Source organism: Hippoglossus stenolepis, chromosome 18 (assembly GCF_022539355.2).
Source record: "Hippoglossus stenolepis isolate QCI-W04-F060 chromosome 18, HSTE1.2, whole genome shotgun sequence".
NCBI classification, from domain to species: Eukaryota; Metazoa; Chordata; class Actinopteri; order Pleuronectiformes; family Pleuronectidae; genus Hippoglossus; species Hippoglossus stenolepis.
In genome coordinates, this window is record NC_061500.1 from 17,566,597 (window position 1) to 17,592,869 (window position 26,273).

At 41.5% G+C, this 26,273-nt stretch overlaps 1 protein-coding gene across 1 annotated transcript in view; it reads right to left on the reverse strand.

Annotated features, from left to right (window-relative positions):
* Positions 1–26,273, reverse strand: part of LOC118125374 (synaptic vesicle glycoprotein 2C) — a 44,216-nt gene that overhangs the window by 11,454 nt on the left and 6,489 nt on the right. The window contains exons 2-8 of the mRNA XM_035183853.2: positions 24,202–25,108; positions 11,587–11,767; positions 8,939–9,090; positions 2,097–2,230; positions 442–531; positions 241–351; positions 49–137 (exon numbers count right to left, since the gene is read on the reverse strand). Of these exons, the coding sequence (XP_035039744.1) occupies positions 49–137; positions 241–351; positions 442–531; positions 2,097–2,230; positions 8,939–9,090; positions 11,587–11,767; positions 24,202–24,808 (1,364 nt within the window). The 5' untranslated portion in view covers positions 24,809–25,108. The remainder of the gene's footprint in view (positions 1–48; positions 138–240; positions 352–441; positions 532–2,096; positions 2,231–8,938; positions 9,091–11,586; positions 11,768–24,201; positions 25,109–26,273) is intronic.

A 26,273-nucleotide genomic window follows, 5' to 3' on the forward strand; every position in this document is an offset into this window, starting at 1 on the left:
GCAGTAGAGCTGGAGGTGATGTTGAAGACTCTGCAGAAGGATTCTTACCCAAAAGACAGAGTAAACCAAACTGCAGCCAGTTTGATGGTGTTGTCTCTCACTGGGTAGTTGAAGCATCTCATAAAAGTCAACCAGATCTAATTTCAGAGGGAAAAAACAGAATAAACATCTTCACTTCCATAAAAGCTATTTATAAAACCTGGGTTTCCGAACTAGGGCAAAGACAGAACAGCATCGTACCCCTCTGAGCTCAGTCTTGATCTTGAAGAGGACCTTGAGCACAGGGTTGGCTGACTCATTCTGCATCTCCACCAGCTCGTCCAACTGTTTGGGGATTTTTATCCTGTTCACCTGCAGGGGGAGACACAAATCTGTCACCTGCCGATGGCACTGCAGCAGGCGGGAGGGTTGCCAAGTGTGGGGAGGCCAGTGTGTACTTACAGTGAAGACTCTCTCCGGTTCTCCTCGGGCGCGCATGTTGGTGTCATGGATCTGTTTGAGCACCATCCAGGCCTCGTCGTGTTTACCCATCTAGGGGACAGTCAAGTTGAACATGTGACGCTCACACAAATGCACATTACATACATCAGGATTTCCCCTTTCATCCTCAAGTGACTTTACAGTGACGTGTTTACAGACAAATAAAACAGCACTCCCCAAATCAACTCTGAGGATGTGAAAATGAAGTTTAATATTCTCATAACTCAAAGCTATGGGTTACAACTGGTAAAGCCTAATTTTTTTTATATTCTTGGCAGACTGACGCCACTGAAAATTTGTAGAATTAGGTATCAGCATTTTCTGTTTGCAATGTACTATGTAATAACTTTATTTGCAGAGCAAGTGCTAAACAACAAGAAAACAAATGACCAAAGTACAGAAGGAAATACATGAATAATAATGTAATATAAAAGAGATAAAAAAAGTTTTTAAAAAAATAGCCTGGAACCCTGAGTAAATTCAGGAAAATGCCTTCTGAAAAAAGTATGTTTTTAACTAAGACACCGTCTCAGACACTGTCTCAGACACCCTTATTTCCTCAGGCATTTTCTCCCTGAGCTTTGGGGCCCTGATGTATCAACAACTATCACAGATTCACTTTGATTCTCAAGAAAACTTCTGAGGTTACAAGGAGGAGGGACATTTTGCAGAGCTTTATGGAACTTTTATTAGCAAATGGACACCAAAAGATAATTATGTCTTCAGGAAGAATCCTAACTCTGAGGGGAGAGTTGGAAACTAAGGGTTTTAAACCCCCTCAAGCAGCTCAGCTTTACGCACAGTGTTGTTAATCAGGCCATGTCAGCAGGCAAATGCACAGTTGCTAAACTCCCATTGTTTTAAACACCAGTGTTTTTATTGCCTTGCATCTCTCCCTCCATGCTCTTTCACATCTCTTGCCCACCCTGTCCTTGGCATTTGAACACAGGTTAACAGCCCCATCTTAATGCAACGATGCAGTCTATAAATGTACAACACATTACATTAAGGAAATGCATCATCTGACACAACGAAATGAAATGTAGCGCCTTTAACTCTGCTGGCATTAAAATTTCCCCCAAGTTTTTTTATATTGTCTGATCTCCACGAGAATTATTACCTTGAGCAGGGAGGTAATGTTTTCACCCGTGTGTTTTTTAATTTGTTTGTTGGTTTATTTGAAGGCAAAATTAAGCAAAAACTATTGAACGGATTTCCACCAAACATGGTAAAGGGAAGAAGCCGCTAAATTTGGTGTAGATGCAGATTAATGATCGGTCATTTTGTTTCTTTTAGGGACTAATGCACAAATCTTGACTATAAATATCCAGACTATTTAGTCGAATGATATGCAAGCGTACAATTTGGAGCTCATATAACTAAAATCTGAATCTATCCCATTTTAATATTGTAATAGGAAGATATACTTTTTTCAGCCACTGTACTTTCAAATTATGGCTAGAAACCTGCAGCTACCACTTATGTGTAGCTGAGATATTGTGGATTCATATTCGGCTGAGGTATGCGCTCTACTGAGTGCCATTCTAGTTATAACTGTCATTAAGAGAAATGGTGGTGCCACCATGATATACTGTCTCTCTCTCTCTCTCTCTTACCTCCAGGTAGAAGCGGGGGCTCTCAGGCATAAAAGTGAGAGCGACCACTGCAGAGACACACGGCAGCGCGCACACCACCACAAACACTCTCCAGCTGTGGAACTGGTAGGCTGAACCCATGCTGAAGCTCCAGCCTGCACAATAAAACAGTCACAAAGAAGAACACAAATCATCAGAAATAACGATGGTGGATGTAGATGTCATCAGGTTACTGTTTGATGTTTGCTAGTCATGCCAGGGCACAGGAGGTTACTTAGGTGATTGACATGACTGATATATTGTGGAGGTAGCTGGTGTATTCTGTGAAGTTGGTTTCTGGTACAGTGGTCTGAATGGGATTAAAGGGATAGTTCACCCAAAAATGTAAATTCATTCATTATCTACTCACCACTATGCCGATGGGGGGGGGTGGGTGAAGTGTTTGAGTCCACAAAACACTGTAGGAGTCTCAGGGGTAAATAGTGTTGCAGCCAAATCCAATACAATTTAATTAAATGGCAATCACTTCTTCAAACGTAAAAAAACCTAACAGAAGATGCTCCTGTGGTGTCATCCAAGCGTCCATAGGCCCCAAAATTTAAATTTGAGTCGAAACAGCATCATTTGCAGCATGTTTTAGCCTGAATGGCCGCAGTACTGCACAAGCTCCTGCCCATGGGAAGCGAGACGACATCAGCGAGAACTAGCGATAGCTGCAGCTGATACGATACTCACGAGTTCTCGTGAGATGAGATCAGGGAGAACTTGTGAGTTCTTGCGATACTCGTCCCCCCAACCACAGGAGCAGTATGGAGGCATTTTATGTTTTTGTTCTGCTGTTTTTTTACATTTGAAGAAGAGATCGCCATTTACTTCAATTGGATTTGGCTGCAACGCTGTTTACCCCTGAAACTCCAAAAGTGTTTGGTGGAGTCAAACACTTCACTTCCCCCTCTATTGGCATCGTGGTAAGTAGATAATGAGTGAATTTTCATTTTAGGGTGAACTATCCCTTTAAGCCTAAATTTGAGCCTTTCAGCACCATGGAGAGCGACACACAGAAATAAGATCTGTTGCATTCAGGGGTTAAATCCTAAAATGTCTGTGTTGAAAAGTTACAAGACGGTCCGTCCAAAAAGGCCCCTCATAGAAAAAAGCACGTGCCCATAGATGCACTGTATGAATGTGTGTGTGAACGTGTGAATGGCAATAAACTGTACTGTAAAGCGCTATGATGATCACTGGGCATCGACAGACAAATGTGACAACGAATATAAACAATCCCTCTACACTATATGCATCAGTTGTTGAAGTTAAACATCAGAATTCATATCATAAACTCAGGCTTTGTCTACACTACAGCGGGTATTTTTTAGACATATATTTCCCCCTCGGTTAAAAAAAAAAAAGTCTCCCTCCACTTGAAAATATCTCCATCCACACAAGGACTCAAAAATGACTACGAACGACCAAAAAAGCAACCTGGGCCAATAGGTGGCGACAAAGTCTACATCAGCGATCCGTCAAATACCAGGGAAGAACGCTGTGGCCAAAGTCATATTGGACGAGGAGGATTCCTGTGAATGTCAGTAATGTGGTGCAGTAATGCTAAATTTAGCTGCTATCTTGTAATTTCACATAGCGAACCAAACAGAGAGAAACCAGCATATAGCACAAATTGCTGTTGTTGTTTCTGGCACATGTTCATTTAACAAAGCAACAGTGGGGTTGCATGAATGTGAAATAAGCTGTGACATCATCGTTTTAAATGTGCACTCGCATACACAGAAACCTGGAGTTTTTGAAAATCTTTACTTTGGAGGGCATTTGTAAAAATCACCGTCTATGTGGATGAGAGGCTCAGACGCAGAGAAAATAAAATTTGTTTTGCAAAAAATCCACATTAATGTAGACAGGGCAAAGGTTTATGGCTGATATTTGTTATGGAATTTTCTGAGACACTGTCTCCTCTCCTCTCTCTGGGGCATAGTGCAGCTGGTTGTCGTGTTTGGGGAAGTGCGAGAGCTTGGCGAAGGTCAAAGGCTTCACTCCCTAGATACCACAGATATGAGAGTGCGTAAGCAGGCAATACTGTCTCCAGAACTAGAACATATATTTGATTGTTTAGTAACTAGCAGACCCATAGATTAAATGATCTGTAGCGGTTGAAAGTGTGACTGCAGGAAAGCAGACTTCAGAATATGAGAGTACATAATGTACAGTTGTTGTATCGATGAATTCTGATTTTCTCATTGGCCAAACTTCAATAAGTATTTCAGCATAAGACATCAAAGGGATCCTGAACGCTTTCTTCACTGATGAGTTGACCATTGACCAGCAGATTTTCCACAACAATATTTGCAGATCATTTGAAATTTCATTGCAATTTTCTGAGAAAACTTTGATTGTCGCAATTCCTATCTTGACTACAAATCTTTTTTTCCACAATCACTAGAGGTAGTGATCTAGGAATGAATCTGTGTGTGTGTGTGTGTGTGTGTGTGTGTGTGTGTGTGTGTGTGTGTGTATACTCTTTTTTGGGGGGGGTTGCCTCAAGCCTGTACCAGTACAAACCTCATTAGGGGGATTATATCTGTAATGGACTGGAGGAGACGGCTGAATGATTGAGATACTCAGCAAGATTTATGTCCCTACTCTACAGTAAGTGAGCACAACTGAGACACACTTGCACATAACACACAAACACGCTGTCCTTGGCCATCGGTCAATGCTGTGGCTCAAATATTAAAGCACAATTATACACACAGACACAAACACACACACACACACACACACACACACACACACACACACACACACACACACACACACACACACACACACACACACACACACACACACACACGTGCTTCCTCTCCTTTTCTCCTCTTCCTGCATCCTTAACATCTTACATTGCGACAGTGTCAAGTTTTCTGCAATTGTCTGCAAATTTAATTGTAATTTCCCTGTTCTGTATCTGTATCACCAGTTTAACACTTTAAAAAAGACAAAATAACACACATGAAGACATACAGCCTGATACAGTTTCGCACACACACACACACACACACACACACACACACACACACACGCACACAGCACACACACACAGACACAGATATCTGGCCTTTGTCCACCAGTCAATGCAGAGAGCACTGCGGCGGAACCTATTACCCACACACCACTGCATCTTGGAGAAAAAATGTGTTAAAACAGTGGCATCTAATCAATTGACCTCAATTATGAGCCTGTGTCGGCACCCTCACACTCACTCACACACAAAAATAAAGTGTGTGAAGACACACACAAAGCCTGCAGATGGAAACTTCTTTAGTACATCTTTTGTAAAACACAAATGTGCTCGTGAGCATCTGCACATCTATTATTTTCCCCATGAAACAGTACCTCTTTATGCTTCGGTTTGCTTCCAGTATTAGTTGAAGGTAAATTTTCCAAAAAAGGGGAAATTATAATTTAGTTAAACACTGTTTGGTATCACAATGAAAGGTTAGGAACAGTTTTCACAGGAGCTACATTCAACCAAATAAAACTCTTGACAGTGAAGTCTGTGAATTACCAAGAGAAAATGTTTTTTTTTACTGCTTTTTAAGTTCTTAAATGGGATTTTATTTTATTCCATTAACTGTTGTGTTTGTACTGGGAGGGAGACAACAGTTACAGAGATGAAGATGTCCAAACCTGAACAAAGAAAAACCACCACAAGCCCATATTAGTTCACTGAAACACCATGATATCATGATTGCCTACACATGAGGGACGAGGGAATACAGCGTGAAAACGAGCACCTACTTTTAGAACAGTTCTGGTTCCGGAACTGAATTTCCCATTCATTTTCTCCATTGACATTTCAGAAAATCCCTATAAACAGAGTTTAAAGCCTGGAACAGGGCCAACCAGCTACGAGAGGAATTGTGACGATACAACATTTTATTCAGAGCAAAGAAAATATTGGAAAACTGAAAAAAAGACTGTGTACAACTGTTTTAGGAGTGAGGGAACTATGAATCCCATAAACCATTGGGAAAGATCCAAATCCAACGATTTCCAGTGATTCTTCTTGAATTTAACCTTGTTGTTAATATAGTGTTAGTATAGTGCAATATATTGTCGTTTGTGTCTTGTATGTGTATATAGAGTTTCATATAGTGTATTGTATAGTAACAGAGTGTAGTAGTGTAATGTTAGTGTTGTTAGCAACATGGTACCGTGCTTCGTTCCAGACTGCAATCAACATAATAAATGTCCATGATTAATGTTTAGATCGTTGCCATCAGGATTTTCGCGGTTGTGGTAAACTTTCCCTTAATGTAGCAGCGAACTCCATTAGAGAGACTTCTTTATTACACCTGGGGATTGTGGGTAGTGGAGTACTTCTCCTTGACATCGCAAATAAAACATGTTTTTCAAAAGAAAAAACAGTTGACATCATATGGCTACTACAGGAGCTTAGGACATTGTTTCACAATCTCGTTGCTTGCGGTAAGTCTACCTTGTATGGTTATAATGTTATGGATGATATTGAAAATCACTATTCAGAAAATGAATGGGACTTTTACTTTCAGAAACACTTTGTCGCGCTCCATTGTAACAACATAATAACAATTACTGAAAATCAACTCCAATAAAGCCACTGAAACAGATTCTGACTTCGATCACATTATGTCTTGTTTCCTGCACAGTTTGTGATGTTCTCTTTAAGGGTCTTTATTTGTGGCCCGATTTTAGAGGTTCACACTTCCTCGGCTAGTCTCCTTTACGCGGCGTATTGAAGTTTAGTGTTGCTCTTGTGACTTTACCCTAGATAAGAACAGCACTTTTTCGAGGTGCTTAATCAACCTGTTTTCGAAACATTACGTTAGAGTCCCACTCTCAGAGGAATGTCCTGATCACAGGGTCCAGGAGCCAACGTTCATCACACGGCATCAGATCAACATGGCTCATCATCTTCTCTTTTCCGTCCCTTTGATACTGTTTCCCTTTTCCCCCGTCCTCTTTGCTTTCTCTCTCCGCCTCCCTTTAGCCCTCTGCTGTATCCCTTCACCTTTCGATTATCCCTGACTCAAGCCACATAAATCAAGCGCACTCCCCGCCGACCCCCGATCGCTCTCTCTCTCTCTGCTCCTCTCCTCCTCGTCCACACCCCTCCGCGGCAGATTGATTTCATTTCGTTCATTTTGTTCTTATCCTCTGACACACACCTCCTCCCCTGTCTGTTATCCTCCCGCCCTTCCTCACGATGGTTTATGAGATTTGTTGTATCAGCCAGCCTTTCACTTTCTTTACTGCCCCAGACCTTGTCACTAAAACTCCAGGAAATTAACACAAAACACTGATTATGCACATTATGTGTTGGGAACTCTGATTTTGTGAAGATTACAGTACTGCTGCTGTAAGGTCTTGGTGATGGTTTAAAATCATCAATATAACTGAACAGTTGATCCTTCGTTCCTGCGACAGAGAAAAGTCCTGCCACCCCCCGGAGTTTCTCCGTTCGGTGACTTTATGACCAGTTTACTTTTAAAGGCCGTCACGCTCACATTCACCATGAAGGCTGACATTCTGTTTGCTTTGCTGCTTTCATGCTGCCGCTATTGTTGGAGCTCGCTTTGTGTTTGAATGCCCCCCCCGAGGATCTTGATTTCTAAATTTAGATTTTTTTTTTTCTTTCTTTTTCTCCTGCATTTTCTGTATCACGTAGAGATCCATATGAGCTCCGGTACAGCAGGGAGCATCATCATGAGTAGAACCATCTACCATCTATTTGTAGTAATGTTTAAAGTAGTGATGCAAATGATTCCTGACGGTGAGGAACTCGCTCAGTGTGGAACCTGGGTTTACTGGAGCTGAGAGCAGATGTACATTAAGTTATTTTGCTCTAATTTTACACTACCCTTCGAAACCTGCCTGACAGGAATGGGCTGTTTGCTTGGCTGAATCTCTCTTTCTGAAACTGCAAAGGTGACCTGTGACATGTTCTCTTTTTCTACTGATTTTATCATCAATGTTTTTCATTAAATGTATTTGCTTTATTATCGTTCATGTGTGTGGCTCATATGTAAGTAGGTGTTATTTTTTCATAGAATGACAAGACACAATCTTGAGTCCCAATTCTGCTCGGTTTACAGCATTGCAGCAAAACAGAAAACCGTCCTTTTAGTCCTGTGGTGGACACCGTTTCTCGCCAGCGTATCACAGGGCCAACATACAGAGACAAACGTTCATTCGCACTCACATTCACAGTCAGTTTAAAGTCTCCTGTGTGAACCTTGTCTTTGGACTGTGGAAGCAGAGTACCCGGATTAAACCCAAGCAGACATGAGGAGAAGATGCAAACTCCACACAGAAAGCCCCTGGGTGAACCAGGATTCGAACCACTCGTCGTGAGATGACAGTGCTAACCACTTTACCACCATTTTGTTTAATATTTTATTAATAAATAGAGCAACTCAGGCTGCATAGCAGGTGTGCCAAGTGTTGGAGGCTGCAGGGGCTTCCAGAAAAAAGTTGAATGATGCTCAAGTGTTGCAGCAACGCAGCGTGACGTCATCATCAAATACACATTGATGATACTATTGCACATACTATTGGTATTAATCAGTTGTAAATCCTTTCCAATTATTAGTATTAGCAAGGATTTAATATCTGATAATTCTACAAACTTCTTCATATTTCACCTGTAGATTAAACATTATGTCACAGCCCCCCCCATGTCACAAGCTGTTTCCTGTCTAAACCTCTTCTCTTCATTGTTATGTTCTATTATTGATAGAATTATGTGACTTGGCATTCACATCAGTGTTGTATTGTTATGACTGGTTTATCAGGTCAGAGCTGTCACTCACCATAGTGTGGGATGATGGCCCAGGCCATGGCTGAGGCATAAATCCCTCCGATCATCCAGAACATGCAGAGCCAGCTCAGATGCTCTCCTCTCTTCTCCCGAGCCAACACCTCCGCAAAGTAAGAGAATACTATTGGAACAGCTCCCCCGATCCTGCAAAAATAGTTATAGTTATAATGAGCTATTTATGCTTCAGTTGCCATGGTTCCTTTTAAACATGCAAAACAAGAAAAATGCAAAAGAGATTTATGGTTACATGAAATCATCGAAAGCCAAGGATGATGAAGAAGATGGTGAAGATGGAGAAGGATTTTGTCAATTTGCAATGAATGAACTCATTGTCCCATGTGACAAAATACTGTCAAATACATAACTTATGATTATGCATCTATGGGGATGTTAGAGTTCAACTGATTTCCACTACCCGTGAGAATGATGGAAAGTGAGGCAAACTATTTGAAGAGGGATTGAAATCAGCAAAAAGATATCAGTGTCAAGGTGGAAAACAGTTAAGTGGCAATTTATCTGAGCAACTGCATCTGGATATATTTATCTGTTTAAAAATATTGTGTGTTTAAGAGGGAAGGAAGTAACTTTGTAACATTGATCACGCTTTTTTCTTTTTCTTCGTTTTTCAGTATAACGCTGTCTTGGTGTCTTCCTGAAAGTTAAATGGTATGTCTGCAAAATAGAGAGATTAACCAGTTAGCTTAGCTTAACGTATTGTTCAATACAAACTTAAGCCTCATAATTAACTCATATGCGATTTGGTCTAAAGATGCAATATCTGTATATACTAGTTCAGTGCCCATTGTAAACTGCCTGTTTGGAATGGGCTGTTCTATTGTCCTGTGTTAATGCTCCAGAGCTACTTCAGAATGATTCTTGTCATTAGTGAGTCCTCCAATTTACCGTTCAAGCATGTGTATGTTTTATTTTTCATTTCATTTCATATTCATATTTCATATTGGCTATTTCAGAGCTATTGACACAATCTTCAGACACAAGGTCACACCTTTTCAAAACAAAAGCTCTGTGATTATGACCACTGAGGTTTATCTGAAGAAGCAGAAGAAGACACGTTCAACTCGGTCCGCAGCCTAAATCTGAATGTACCACATGTCCAAATGGCACCTAAATCTGCTACACATTTCCATGGGCAATTTACAATACACATGCCAAGTGTAAAATCGATAAGATGAATGGTTCTCAAGATATGAGTTGCACATACTGACAGAAGTTTATGGAATTTATATTTACACATGTATTTTATTTTTCTTATAATGGATTTATGATGTGTTGGCCTTAATTAAAATTTGTTCTCGTAACCTTATCCTCTTAGGACATTAGGAACGCCACGGAATGTGCGATTTGACAGAGAGGCACTTTGGGTCTCTCTTTTTTCGCCTTCACTGATTGTTGAGACAGCTCATGGTAGCAAAGTTAATGAGGTAAGGAAACGTTAATGAAACAAGCAGAATCTAAGCCCGTCTGGCGACAACACTCAATGCCGGGTCGTATTTCTCTTAGACTGAGGCCGTAAAAAAAAATGGAGACCCCGGCGTTTCCTTAGAAATCTGTTACTCTGTCACAAATACCACCACAGCTCCCAACAGTATAGATCTGTTTGTTCAGGCACATATTCTTAATGGAATATGCGCAATAATAAATCTCTTTCACCGTACAGATTGAGAATGAAGAGATGAAATAAAAGCTAAAGCTACTAATTAAAAATTTAAAGCAAAGCCATTATGGTACTGGTAGTCTTTTTAGACGATAAGGTACAATGAGAGTCTTACTGGTTGCTTATACAAGTGTAATTAAACACGAATGAGCAAATCAGGTAACTACTGCCAGAATAGGTCGATTTAACTAAGTGTATTGGAAACAGGCTTGACTGGTGGTCTGTAATGATATGAACACTTAACACACACAAATAATTGTATGAGTCTCCAGCACAGCAGCGGGAGAATAACATTTTCTTACTGGTTCTTGGTTTTGACAGCTCTCCCCAGCGGAGGTTTTAAACCACTCACACAAATGCCCTCAGGCCGACAACAGCGCCCTCTGACTTTAATTTACATTTAGATCTTATTACTGTTATCCAAGCCTCATCCAAGCTTAAGTAATCACCATGTGGTCACATTAGAACAAAATGTGTCCCATAATGATTTTTGTTTCATGTAATTGACTTTGTATTTACCTCAGCAGCCTGACCTCTGCACTAGAGGTGACCTTTATAGGTCATAAATGAACAGGGATGTCAGATCACTAAGATTGGAGCGTGTGTCATTTATCAAGGATGGGGGCAGCCAAGCAGGCCACACCAACGTTCAGCACCAGATGCTCATTTACTGTGCTCAGCTCATTTCTGCAAACGTTCCTGTTTCGCTTTGTTCCTTCTCCCCTCACTCAGGGGATGAGGATGTGCTGGTGCCAGGCAGTGACAGAACCCTTCTTGTCATGTGCTCTGACTTTTGAGGAGGGGAGACAGCAGAGGAAGGGGGGGACGGATCAGGTCAGAGATGGAAAGTCCTCTGAGAGGCTACAGTCTCTGGATGAAGGAGGAGGAGGAGGATGGGATGTAAAGTGGAACTATTGGGAAGACAAGAGAAGAGGGAAAAAAAGGAAAATGTAAAGTGGACTCACCCAAAGCCAGAGACCATGCGGCAGAGGAGGAACATGCTGTAGCCTTGAACGAAGGACGAGAGGAAGGCGAAGAAGCCGTTGACGGACAGGGATATCAGCAGGCACTGTTTACGGCCCAACTTGTCCGACAGGCCGCCCCAAAAAAAGGCTCCAAACATCATCCCCAGGTACACAATGCTACCTGGAGAAAGAGAGGCAGGAAGGGAGAGAGAGAGATGATCAGAACCATCTGGAGTCAAACGTTGCAGTCACGCTCATTTTTGCATTCCTCATTTCACAAATGTTAGACAACTACACTCTGCACCAAACCTGAGTTATAGTGCATTTTAAAGGCTGCCTAGGGCCTGTAAATCTGATTGAACGCTCAAATATGAAAACTAATTTTGAGAATGACCCTTTAAATGTAGTTATTAAAGTTAGGGTTTGTAAGTTGTTTTTGAAACACTTTTTGTTGTACTTGTTTAAATCCGCTTCACTTCCAGAAAGCCATCAATAAATAAAGTCGCCTGGGAAACAAAAGCTCTGTGGCCCTCACAGGTCTGTGATTTTGGCATTGTTTTTGGCCAGCATGTGCACTAACCCTTACTGCACTAGATGTGAAATGACCATGTACAGTATTGACCACTATGTGGCAGCACAAGCAAGATCATTTGCATCAGTTCAGACTCTTAAAACCTGCGTTAACCACATTTTAAAAATAGAAATAAGCTGCAAACACAACACTGTGATACCATAACATTTTAAGTTGATTTGCTAAACTCCTCAGAAAACATTTCCCCTTTTACACATCCAGTAGACATGTAGCTATCCTTTTATCCCAGCTTTGGTCTCCAACAACTACTGAGAGAAACATCTTGAATTAATTTGTTTCAAATATCAACATTCCTACAGTGTAAAGCTAATGTAGCACATTCCCCCAGTTGTACATTATAGGAAACTAACCATTCACAAAAAGACATTTGACACAGTTGTGCATGAGATTTCTTGTTGTTCTGTTAGATCACTCTGACAACTGGTGACACTGCAGATATCAGTGGTCGATTATTGCAGTGGTATTGGACACAAACACACATCAAAACATCAGCTGAAACTTTAAGTGGTGCTTACCAACCACATCACTGAGCTCAGGCCGAAATTGGTTGTGTTATTTCCCGGCTATCGACAGAACACTGAGAGGTCACATAAAAAGTACGTCTCTATAAATAGCGGAGTTGGGATCGATGCGTTGAGTTTGTCTTGGAGCACTACAACACTGCAACACCGCGAGGCAACAACACTGCGGATCAACTCAACCGTGTTTTGACTGCAATGAGGGTATAGCTCTTTCATTTCCTTCCTCTAATTATGAAAGTCGATATGTCTGAGTTTGGATGAACTCCACAGTCCATGGCAGACAGGATCAATATCTGATCGCAAACATTGTGGTTCCCTATTACATGATAGAAACTGAAGTGTAGCGGGATTGAGTTACAACACAACAGCTGCTGTTAGATCTCTTCACGTGCACAATGTGCTTCAATAGATGTGTTTGCATTTCACTTATCTATTGACCGGTGACCTGCTGTCTGTAAAGCAAACAACTCTTACGGAATAATCAAGATTTGACTCCAATTTTGTTCTTTCTGATTGAAATGAGTGTGTTTGGTAACTGATGTTTCATTAAGTGACCAGGGGGGGAAACGGAGCAGCGGTTGAACTCGCAGCCCTGCTTTTAACGTCCAGGCATTCGTCTCGTGCTGCTGCTTGTCCACAGGAAGTCGGGGTCATTTCTCTTACTGTCCCCGGGAACATCACAGCATAAAGGGAGGTGGTGGGGGGATGGTGCGGGCTGTCAGGCCAGCAAATGATCCACTTTACTCTCTACGTGCTAATAAAAATGCTAATGCATGTGGAAGGGAAGATGCGACTGTTTGACGAGGCAGCGGCGCAAAAGAAGGCTGGCGGAGGAAGAAAAGCCTTTACTTTTTCTTTTTTTTAACTTCTCTCTTTTTTTCCCTCCCTCGCTCTGTTTGAGGTGATGAGACCGATACACTGAAAGTAGAGGCTCTTATCGAGCTGCGCAGACATAATACTGAGCGCTAGTGATTCATTACGGGTGACAGCCACTGCTACCGCAGAGGAGGCTCTCCTGTATAGCCAGCAGGCTACACCAGCGCTAGCTTCCAAATATCAAATTGAATATCAAAACTGCTGCATTCTGTGCAAAGTGGTGACATCTTTTGATTGGTGTAGCTACAAACCAACACTGAATATGAACGCATGTACTGAAGGAGACGCTATCCGGGAACATCAGCTCATTTGTTTTATGGCTTCCCTCACACTGGGTTTGTATCTGTAATAAAGGGGGAGGGTGGTGGTGGTGATGCGGCACAGGATGAATCTTTATGGGACTGGATTTGTGCTCTTCTGCAGGGTTCAAACTCGGGTCAAATGCTATAACCTCCACTTGTCTTCAGATTGCACGGCTTTTATGTAAATTGGCCAAGACTAAAATCCGTGGGCACAGGGTCTCCAGTGTTTGACCTCATGTAGGGAAGCAGGTTAGCAGATGAATATCCACCAACAAGACTTAACCTGCTATCAACTCTAAAATGCCTGTGTATCGGAGCTTTATCTTTCACAATATGGCACGAAAGACGTCTTTTAACGCTGCCTCATGAAGATATGATTAATCTGAAAGAATAAGATAATTACATCCTCGACAAAAAGCTCCTACTTAATTACCAGTGTCGCACCATGTCTTCAGGCTGAGGAGTGAAAGTAGCACAGCAGCAGCACAGACACTTCTCCATCAATGTCTGTATAGGACACGTTCAGCCTCAGCGCTGCTCTGTGCCAATCCATCAGCCACCAGTTACTATAGTTTACAGGCAGAAGACAAAATGTCATGCGGCATCAGCAGGTTTCATTCTCTGTTGATCATGAATGTCTGCGTGGAATGTCACGACAATCCATCCAATAGATGTTGAGCAATTTCAGTCAGGGGCAAAGTGATAGACATTATTGCCTTCTCCACTAAAAACAGGTTTTACACTTAGCCCTAGTTTTATCAAGGCATGCAAAAGGTTTTGTTTTATTACAGAACAGAGTAGTGCACATTCTGAAACTGCCTGTTTGGAATGGGCTGTTCTCTTGTTCTGTGTTAATGCTCTGGAGCTACTTTCGAATTATTCCTTGTCATTAGTGAGTCTTCCTCAAACAGTTCTACAATATACTGTCACTTTTTATTGTTTGAGTGCTGGACATTGTGTGCAGAGCTTTTTATAAACAGTCAGACTTGTTAAACAACTTTGTGTTCACCCTACCTGGTTTATTTGCATTAAAACCATTGTGCATCCATGATCAACTGGATTCTGCTCTGGGGTTTTTTTTTTGGGGTGGGGGTGGGGTTGTTTTGTCATTCTTTTTCCTAAAATTAAACTGAATTTGCTTTATTACTGTTCACGTCTATGGCTTATGTAGAACTTTGAATGATTTCAGAGGATCTGTTAAGCAATCAACACTTATTCCCATACCCAAGTTCTCAACTTTTTTAAATAAAAGCTCAAGCTCATAACAAACCATTTCAGCAACAAAAACAGATGTTGTGCTTTTACTTGTTAGACTAGTTGCTACAGAGGAAGCAATTCAATCGATGATGTTGCTATGACAGAGATCAGCACCAGTGACACCCCTCAGTTCAATATGGTCAAATAAAAACAAATTAAAAATGAAATGATCAAAATGATCTGGTGGGTCAGTTTTGTCCTGCGTGCTGTGAATGTGATAACTATCTGTCCAGAGTAACTCGGTCACTACTTCATTTTACAAATGCTGCAAACATCACAAATTAAATTCCAGTCACTGCCATTGTAATTCAGTTGAAAATTTCTTTGATTGTTTTTGTTTGAATATAGATACACAATTCGGGTAAATCACTGCTTTAAACACATGTTTAAAATCCAGCCGAAACACTGTGTTTTGATGCCACAGAATCTATAGTGATCCACCTCAACTGCACTGTTCATATTTTATCTCGCTCCCTGCAGAATGTCTCTGCTCTTTTTACAGGTACACTGTGCTGCTTTTCTCTGCATCTACAGGGATTATTTCAGCTCACTCTTAAATTGTCTCCATGAAGTAATTAGCTCTTATATGTTCAGTGTAATTCTCTCTTGACACCTTTCTTTTTTCCCCCTCCTCATCACCATGCAGTGTGGCATGGATGAGAGAAGAGCACAGGCACACAGACAGCACTCAGTCCAACCAAGCGCTAATTTCCTCAGTGGGAACATTTAGGACATTAAGTGAGAGCTTCAGGATTTCAGCAGATGAGGGGATTCCCGGAGGGGCCGTGCATGATTGACAGCAGGGAGCGAGAGGAGGAGGAGTGGGGAGGCAGGGAGGGAGGGAAGAGCAGACCCCCGGAAATAAAGCACATTCCGTGGATATTAATTATATCAACACCTGCTGATTTGTTTTCTGTAAAAAGTAACATTTAAAGTAAAACTATCCACTTCCACTTCACTGAGGCAGAGGTGGTTAAATGTTTTACATTTTCAGCATGTTTTCAGGATCAGTTGGGGATTTAGTGTTTGACTGTAAAGTGAAGACTGGACACAATCACTCCTCTGATTTGCAGGGAACCGAAACATCATATATCCTAATTTTATTGTGAATAGAAAAAATATATTTTTGTGTATGTGGTGAAGAGAATTATTCATCCATTCACTCTCACATGTTTGGTTAAGATATTGTATTCAACAAGTATTTTTCACCATGACCTGTCTCCAATGTTTCAGCTGACCATGGAATTGTATCATTGAGAATATAGGACGAGATGTTGAATATCCCTTGTACAATTTAGATTACCAACCACCAGTAGATGTTAGAAGGTCTAAGTGGCCACCAGCGAATGTTAGGGACATAACTTCCCTTAGCACCTTAGCGTCATCAAGTGTTTTGGCCTTGTAATCAATGATACAGGCCGAACTTGAGGGTACGCTGAGGCTAAAGGTAAATCTGACTGGCGACTGGCTTTTATGACAGTACTATGAGAGCCATGTGGCCCACTCAGTAGATCAGATGTCATTACCTCTATGCCTTTTTTAAACTAAAAACGTTCCCTTTTTTGAACATAGGACAAGATGGAGAAATGGTAATGCACGTTCTGCCACACTAATTAAGGCCTACAACCAGTTGATGTAATCGGATGTTAGTGACCACCAGCAGACTTTAGGGACATATCTTCAGTTGTGTACCTTAGTGTCATCAGGTGTTTTGGCAAATACACCCTCTTCTAAGGCAGACCCCCCACAGGTTGATCAGACCTGGGTGCATGTACCTACCATCTTCGGGCCCATTTGGGATCTTTCCTCCTGATCCAGAGCCATTGGCTGCAGCGTTCTGCGCTGTGCGATGTTTCTTTTATGGTCTGGCGCAGGACTTGTCCATGGATCCCTAGATCTTTGAGCAACCTGATGGTGGATGTTGCAGGAAGCTAATCCTGCTTGCTTCTATTCCCCACAGGTCCTTCTAGACTTCTCTTCCCTGTTAAACGTGGCCCACAATGTCAGCATGCTCGAGTGAGGCTTTTGCTTGTTGAGTTGCACCTTTTGGTGTCCATTTCCGTCCTGTTGTCAGTGATGGTCCAACAGCCCATATAGATTTGTCTCGGGACACTTTCTCACATAGGAGTTGATCGTTCTCTCCATGTTCTCAACTTTTGTGATAGGAACGTCAGCTACTGTAAGTGGCCACATCAGTCGGGGTAAAAGGCCAAAGTGTATGCACCAGAGCTTTAGCTTGCGAGGAAGCATGGACTGGTCGATGTTCTTAAAACCTCTGTTGACATCCTGCTTCAATTGCTGGACCTACTTGCAGTCTTTGAGGCTTGCATCATAGCATCGTCCTAGGCTTTTTATTGGTTTCTCAGACACTGTTGTAATGAGTTCTCCATTAATGTAGAACCTATGGTCTGACCTCTTACCTTTGCTTATTGAGAGGCTTCTTGATTTTGATGGGTTGATCCTCATTCTGGCCCATGTGATGTTGTCTTCATGTTTCCCTAGCAGCTGTCTGGCGCATGGTGCTGTTGTGGTCAGGGTTGTCATGCCTTCCATGTAGGCCCTGATTGGTGTTAATCAGAACCCCGACTTTTGTAGCTCGCCACCTACTACCCATTTTGAAGCTCTTATAATCACCATAGTGAACACTAGTGGGTAGATGTGTGCAGCCAGTCATGATGCCCACTTCGAGACGCAGCCATATGGTGGTAAAATCTTTTTAGAACGTTGTATCCACCAGCTTGTTTTTCACCAGTTAGCTTGTCAGCCTTTGGGCTACGACGCTAAAGAAGATCTTGCCTTCTAGTGAGGAGACTGATGGGTCGAAATTTGCTGACTGCTCCCCTTTTCCTTTCATTAACATCTCCACTATAGCTTCTTTCAGACATGCACTGCACTCTGGAGATCCCCAGGACTTTCTCCGCAGAGGCTGTATGTGTAAACGCAAATGTCAGAGTGAGAGCCTGAGCCTCCTGAGTTTCTGCAGACTTTTTGCGTCTGGCCCCCTATAAAGTCTGTAGAAAGTACGGAGAGGTCGATTTGAGAACACAACAGGAAATCCTCTGGAGCAACTGATTAGTTTAGTACGTGTTAGTCTAACACGTATCCTACCAAACCCAGGAAAAACCAGAGAAGAGGCCTACCCGCACGTAAAGCAGCTGACCAATTACAACAGAGTGGGCCAGCAGGCCAATCAGAGGAAAATGGGTTTTATCAGGAGGGGGGACTTAAAGAGCCGTAATCTAAAACCAAGTGTTTCAGACAGAGGCTGAAAAGAGGAGCTGCAGCAATGGACAGTATAAGGAAAGTGATATATTCTCAAAAAATTAGAGCATGTAAACCTTTTAAAGTAATAACATAAATAAAAAATATGGGTCTGAATATGAGTGCTAATAGTTCATCAGTTCTTTTGGCCAATTGGTAAAGAATCCAGCAGTCAGATATCACAGTTACATTACATTACATTTTGTTTTTATAACTTGTGCATTATCCCCTATAATTTTAATGATGATTGTGTTTTTCATGTTTTCTATGAGAGTTTTTTTTTTTTTTTCAGCAACATGAATCCAGCTCCTCCTCATGTTGCCCACTCAGATCAATACTCCACACTACAACAAACAGCTCAATCATTCCGGTTTTAGAGGAAATGCCACAGTGAATTGTGAACTCTCTTCATGGGCAGTGAGGAGGGGAATAGATCCTGTGCTGGCGCTTTGTTGTGACTAAGAAAGCGAGAAAGACGGGGGAATGAAGAGATAGTAGCAAATGTTGCTGTTCCCGGACTTTTTAATTAACTCACCTCAGGCTGCAGCGGAGCCTATTTATCACCGCATTGTGTTGATTTACTTCAGCTGTCGATGGTGTTTGTGATCGCACACATGAAGCAACCACACCACTCCGGGCAAAAACCCCCAAAACAATTAGCATCAGTTACACAAAGGTCCTCTGAGCAGACCCTGCAGTTGTACTCAGGAGGTCTTGACCCCATGCTATGCAACGGGGCTTCGTGCGAGCCAGGACAAATTTGACCTAACATCCTAAAAATGCTAACAGTGGTGCAGGAAAACACCCGCAGACAAATTAAAGCCATGTGTGGTAGAAGGGAAGAGGGAGGGTGGGGGGCATTGAGGCATTGATAGGAAGTGTATATGAAAACGGCGCTCTCCCTTTCTTTCTCAGGGGAGGTACGTGAGCCAGTCTACCATAGCTAAACTGCAGAGAAGCACAATGCTGCAGAGATTAACTCCAGCCCATATCTTCAGATCTCCTGCACGGCTGCAAGACACACAGAGGCTGTAAGAGAGGGATTACAGCAGGAGGGTAACAGAGAGGACAGACAAGAGCAGGGAGATGAAAAATGGAACAACCGATATCTGGATAGCATCTCACCTTTTATATTATATTAAAGTGGAAACCCTTGTGGCTAAGGATCCTGTATTTCTAAATTGTTAAAAGCTAATGAATGAATGAATGAATAAGTTATTCAGGAGAAAAATGAAAGGATGAATTCAGAGATAAAATGTAAAGAGGTCTTAAAAAAACAGAATTTAAAGTAACAGAATTTAAAAAACCATGACTGGATTTAGATATTTAAAACTTTTTTTAATATGATGATTAGAAAACAACAAATGAAAATGGAGGATACTGGGCTGTAGATGAAAATCTGCTGCTCAACAAAAGGTAAATTTCCATTTCCAATTTTCTTTTCACCAAACATTTTCAGACTAAAGCTGTCAGGATGCTTCAAAGTGTTTGTCAGAAGGTCCAACAGCATTTGAAATGAAATCAAAACTAACTTTTTTGTAACTTTGTGAGGTCGATGCTCCGACATGGGAGACCAACTTACCCAATGCCAAATGTCACAGACTACGTCCTTCTTCCTACTTCTTGCATGTACTAGGAAATGCCATGACTGGATGATGGTAAGACTCCCTGAAAGTTTGCATTCAGTGTGCTTTATTATTCCCTTATGAGCCCCTTCTGTTGTGGCCATTCAGCCATAGCAACCCATCCATTCCAACCATCTACTTTCTACTGTACTTATTCAATTTACCTGACCTCCACATCTCTGATGTACTTATACCTACCTACATGAAAACTGCAAGTCAGACTGCAACAGAAAACAGGCTGATTGCGGGCAGTTCGCTCCTGTTTGCCAGAACTGGGCCAAAAGTAAACCATAGCAATGCAGCATGTCAACCTAAGGTGCCAAACATATCCCAAATTTGTGCTATTTGTGCCATATGGGCCACTTTAGGTTTACACCTTGCCTAGAGCACCTCATGTTTGCCAAAGAAGGCCCACTGTTAAGGGACATTTGGGCTACATTTGCTATTTTACAAGTGAACCACTAGGCTCACATTCATTTTGTCCACGCCACAAGAAGGCTAAAGTGCTGCATCATTGCCTGAAGTGGCATCTCTATGCTAAATGGGATGTTAAGTGCCTTGACATAATGGATGTTGTGTTTGGCACTAGACAAATAAAATTGCATCGAACTTAATTGAACAAAAAACATTCCTGCTGTGAGGCGACAGTGCAACTTTGCACCTCCCTACTCCCCAATTACAACGTAGTGTCTGATAGATGACATTTAATTTCAACTTATTTACAACAACAAATAGGGTAGGGTAACATATTGATAGTGAGCATATCAGTAACTTTCACAATGTTTGTGTTTTCCAAAGTTAAATATCTGACCTTGCAGTATAATATTGTAGTAAAGCATTATTCATTTTTAACTTTTATGTTTGTATTTATATGCTTTTCCAGCACTTGGTTAAAGTTAGGAAAAGATTGAGGTGCACAGTGACATCAAACACAAGGTGTGTATTTACATTTACCCCAAACCACAATGTTTCCTTGACCTTAATCGAAGTGTTGTTGCCTTAACAAAACGGAACAATGCGACAGTCTTGAGCTTGGTACACCCACCGTCCACCTCCTATAGGGTGACTCCAGTGATAAAGGTAATTTAACATTCATATAAAATAATTATAATTTTTTTTTTTCTCTGAACATAACCAGGCCAGCAATCACACTGCCACTGAACATAAGTTGTATAACAGTTAAATAGTAATGTAATTTCAAGGAGACAGGGTTGGTTATAAATACCTGTGTCAACATTTCATATGAACTAATTTGTTTCAAGAACACTCCTCTAGCGTTAGCTCCATCTGTCCAGGCTCTGAAATCCTGAGCTTCTTTAATGTCAGAAACTGACATTGATGAGTATCGTTAAAACGCCACTTCCCAAATAAATACTAAGGATCCAAATCATGTATGTTCTTCTGTCTTTACTCATCTGTAAAGTTTTCTGTAAGACGTTCTTCACACAACTGCAAATGGTTGGAAAAACCTTTTTCACGTAATCAATATCTATTTTTGTAGATTGCAGATACAGAGTTGATGTAACATAGCGTGCATGAGTCAGCCAAAACAAACCTCAGTCTGCAACTTCAAGTCAGGATAGCCGTTACTATATTTCTCCCTCACATTTAATCCAGTTGTTTGTGATCCTTTGCACATATACTGTACTTTAATTATTTGTAGGAATTGAAATGATGATAATAAATCACTTAATGCTCAAAGAGATGGTATGGAAGAACATTTGACTGTGCGGCACGATCTCTGTATTATTTTCTTTTATCATCTTGTTTGGTTTTAGTCTCTCCTTCCAGCCAGATGTCCACAGAGGACTGATCACTCATAGAGACAGTGACCTTCACAGGGAATCTCTGTGGTTAAAAAAAAACACCAGTTCTATTGTGTGTGGCTTACATCCATAAGTGAGTGTATACACACCTCCTGTATTCATGCAGTGTGTGAGAAAGTCGGTAAACTGAGTAATTCTTTCTATTTTCTCGCTCCTGTCTCCCACTGAGAGATGAGTCATGAAACAGAACAGAAACAGAATAATAGAAGAAACAATCCTGCTCTCAATAATAAATAAGATCAGCATTCAAACCATACAATCATAATGTGAAAAGAAAAGAAGTGGGTTTATTCCCTTTAATCTTTGCATGGGACTGATAGTGATGCTTTCAATCGACAATGAACATCAACACCCTGTATTTAGGAGAATACATAATGAGAAAATAGCCAGAACCATTTCGTTATTTTTGATATAAGCGAGAGAAATAATGAAGCCAAATCCCACACAACACACACTCCAACACACAGACACATTATCGACAGACAAACACAACTTTTTCGCTGGTGTGGGAGAGTTCCATCGAGCTTAACACACCTCCTACTCATGTATCCAAATACCTGGTGCCATGACAACGCGCTCACAGCTCCTAAAGCAATGAGATTACAGCGGAAAGTGTCACCCACCACTGCTCCCCATGCACAGACCTGCATTTTATAAACAGCACAGGTCATTAGCAGGTTGTCAGCACGGACGCAAATTCCATTAACGCCCAAAATATTTTTATTAGTCATAGATGTTTCACTCCTGCCTGTCTGCGTCAGTCAGGATCCATTTCAATCAGTTTGAGCTGAATTAGTGATTTCTGAAAACTGTGCCAGGTGAATTTCAAATGTCAGACTGCTCCTTTCCAAAGTCAGGACCTTTGCTGTCACTTCTACATCAGATATTCAGGATCTTGCCTGTGTGACAATCACACTACACTTTCACTATACTATTGGCAATGAATCTAAATCTCTGATAGCTCGCACCCAGACTCACAACATGTGTGACGCAGTGAAGCACTTTGAGGTTACACTCAAATATAAAAACTCTAATTACTCTTTTATCCAATTAGGCGGGTGTTTTCCTTTAAATTTGGTGCTTTCTTAAAAGTGCTTCAATGTAGAATTGCACTTCTGTAACACTGTCGGGACTCATAATGGACTTTGTAAAAGAAAACGCATCAAAGTCAACGTGGCAGAACCAGAAATGTCACATTTTTTAAATACAATCCTACATCAATGTAAACCTGGCATTAATATTACCCACAATGCAAAATGACCTCCGACAGGTATATTGGAGATAGGGCTGTGTTATGTTAGTGTTCGTTCAAACATAGAAAATTGACGGATGATACTTCCATAGACGCACACTAAGACAGCTGCAGACAGACGCCATCAAAACACTTCATGGTCTGCGGACTAGTGCAATTATGCAGTTGGTGCCCTTGTAGGCAATCACAACTATTTGAAGCCTCGCACCCTAGTCTTTGCAAATGATCAACACAAAAAAAAGTCCCGCCCAATACTATTATGCAAGGCCACCATCAACACATCCTGGTCTTAAGGTCACTTAAGACTATTTTTATTGGTTTAAAGAAATATATATAAGAAGATTTTTCTCCAGTAGCAGAATGATAATGGACACAGACAGACCATTCTCTGGTGCTGATACAGTGCTTGGACATGGTGTGGTCTGGCTATATGAGACTAAACCAATAAACCTTTGCATACTAATTATTGCCGACATTGTAACACTTAAGATCTATTGTATCTATCTATCTATTTTGAACTCACCACACCCACATTTTATATAGACATAACTGACATTGCTTTAAATGACATCAGTTGAGCCAATTTTTGAGACTAATTCATTTGGAACAACAATAGGTTATAAAACCTCTTTCACATATGTAACACTAGTTCCCAAGAACTGGGAATTAATTTTTATTATGTAAAACCAGCACTTCCCCTCAAGTCCCTAAAATGTGGTTTCAAATCATGTGTATTCTTATATAATATCAAATATTTCTGGCAAAATCAGTATGAATAAAAAATTCGAAATGACATCCTCAGCTTTTGAAAGTTTGATGCTATAAGACCTCTGCTAATCTGCTTCACAGGTGACCACATCCAACAGTGAGTACGCTCCAACATCACTGCAGCAAAGTTTAAACAAATATAAGTATAAAGGGTTGATCATTTGCTCTCCAGTCTCATCTCTTTATCTCATGATCATATATGCCGTTCTCTGGGTAGAGAACTGGGTCCTGACAGGTAAGACAAAGCAGTGTTTGTAATGCTCTGTATTGAAGGAAGAATACAAACAATTGGGTGTGTGCGTATTTAATAACTAAACTGCATTGCAGATCCTTACCAAGCCATCCGGCACCAGAGTTGGGGACACACATGTCTGTCTCAGCACTAGGCAGGACGAAGCCCACAACGAACACTTCCACGCCGTCTGACATGAGCGCCAGCCCGAGTACGAAGAACAGCTGCCACTGGAATCTCCCATGGCCACACTCCTGCATGATTAGCTCGTACTGCTGGGCCAGCTCCTCCTCATCTGCCTGTCTCTCGTTTTCCAGCTCCTTAGTGCTCTTTTGGCTGTCGGAAACTGGCTGGCCGAGAGCCACCTGACCCTCCCGCAGCTTGCCATCATTGTAGGCAGGCACACCTTGGTATTCCCCCTCATAGATCTCATCTTCATCGTCGTGGCCCTCCGTGGCGTCACTAGAGGCTCCATCCTCATCATTGGCTGCATTGTCAGCATATTGACCATCTTGCTGAGTGTAAGTATTGTAGTTGTTCTCTTCTTCATCCTCGTTCTGGAAACGATTGTAGCTGCGTTGAGCTGAATATTCATCTGAGGCACGATCGACAGCTTTGCTGAGGTTTTTGGCAGCATGCCTCTTGGTTTCTTTAGCGATGTCCTTGGCACCTTTGACCAAGGAAGTCCTGTTGTTGTGCGTTTCATCCATCTTGGCACGGGGATAGTTGGCACTAAAATCTCTTAATTCAACTCTAATGAGCTTTTACTCCAACAAGTGTAAGTTACAGTTTTTTGTCTTTCTTCTGGTCTTCTATCCCCAGACAGAGAAGGACTTAGAGCAGTTTATTAGAGCTGAAAAGCCACTCAGCTGCCAGAATACTAATGATTAAGTAATGATGTCTGATTCCATTGGATGGGGGTAGAAAGACAGTGCTGAAATGGAGACAGCTGATCTCAAATGGGAAGAGCTCCTCAGTCCTGTCAGAGCTCAGTAGAGGAGAGCATCAGCCTGTGGGGACAGAAAGAGAAAAGCACATTTAGCTTGATTAAAAGCGTCTGTCACACATACTTGACGGCAGTGTTTCCTGGCACTGAGAAGAACTTCAAAAAGAACATTTCAGCCAAAGTTCACACTGAAGCTGACACAAACTGCAGTTGACTGATACCCTGTGAGAATGCATCTGCATCATACTATCATACTGGCAACAAAAACCGAGATTGACGAGCTTGACAAATCTGAGATATATGGCAGATGGATAGTAGCTAGATGCACAAATAAAGTCTCGTTGCTTTTAGATGTACAGATAAATCTCCTCGAACTTCAGTGAAAAGCTGGATAAGGCTCCATTTGTGGACAAAGCCATAAAACTTGCAGTTTGGCTGAACAACGCGTGCCTGGGTCTTGGTTTAAATTATATAGAGGGAAATCCTTGAACAAGCCAATCAATCACCCAACTGGAACAAAAATTTGGAAAAGTACGAAAGATGGGATTGATTGCAAAAGAGCGATGTGGGGTAATAATGACAAGTGTGTTAGTTCGAAGCCAAGTTCCATTTTACTGCAACTGATGACTTTGAAGTATTTTGCTGGAGTCCCTCCAGTACTATGCCTCTCAGAACACTGAGCTTCTCTGGTGAATTGTACTCACCCCAGTGATGTACTCTATTATTTGCCATAATTATTGTTATTACTATGATTATTATGCCATGCTGTGTAGACATAAGTCAGTTAGTGCCATCATTACTGTACAGGGCCACACAGGAGACTAAACAGCTCCACTGACGACCTTGCATGGCCTGAAATGTCTCTGCTTTGTGCAGAAAAAGACCAGCCCCCATCAATCATCCTCCACAACACTGCTTTGGACTCCATGTTCTCTGACTGCATTGCCATGCAGAAAAGGCTAAAATAACCCGCCCGTTGCTCCATATCTGCTGGTGTTTGCTAATGAATGGATCTCATCAACTTTATAAGAGCGTCAACATGTCGATGTAGAGTTCATACCTTCTTTCCATCTGCCAAACAAAGCGACGTGACATAGAGGAGAAGAAATAAATTCTTGGAAATTTGGCCAGCCATGTTTTCTGTCAGAGCCTGTAATATCTCTGCTTCATGTTTCTAGCCCCAGAATACATGTCAGCCTGTATGACTGACTCCCCTTGGGGCTCTCTCG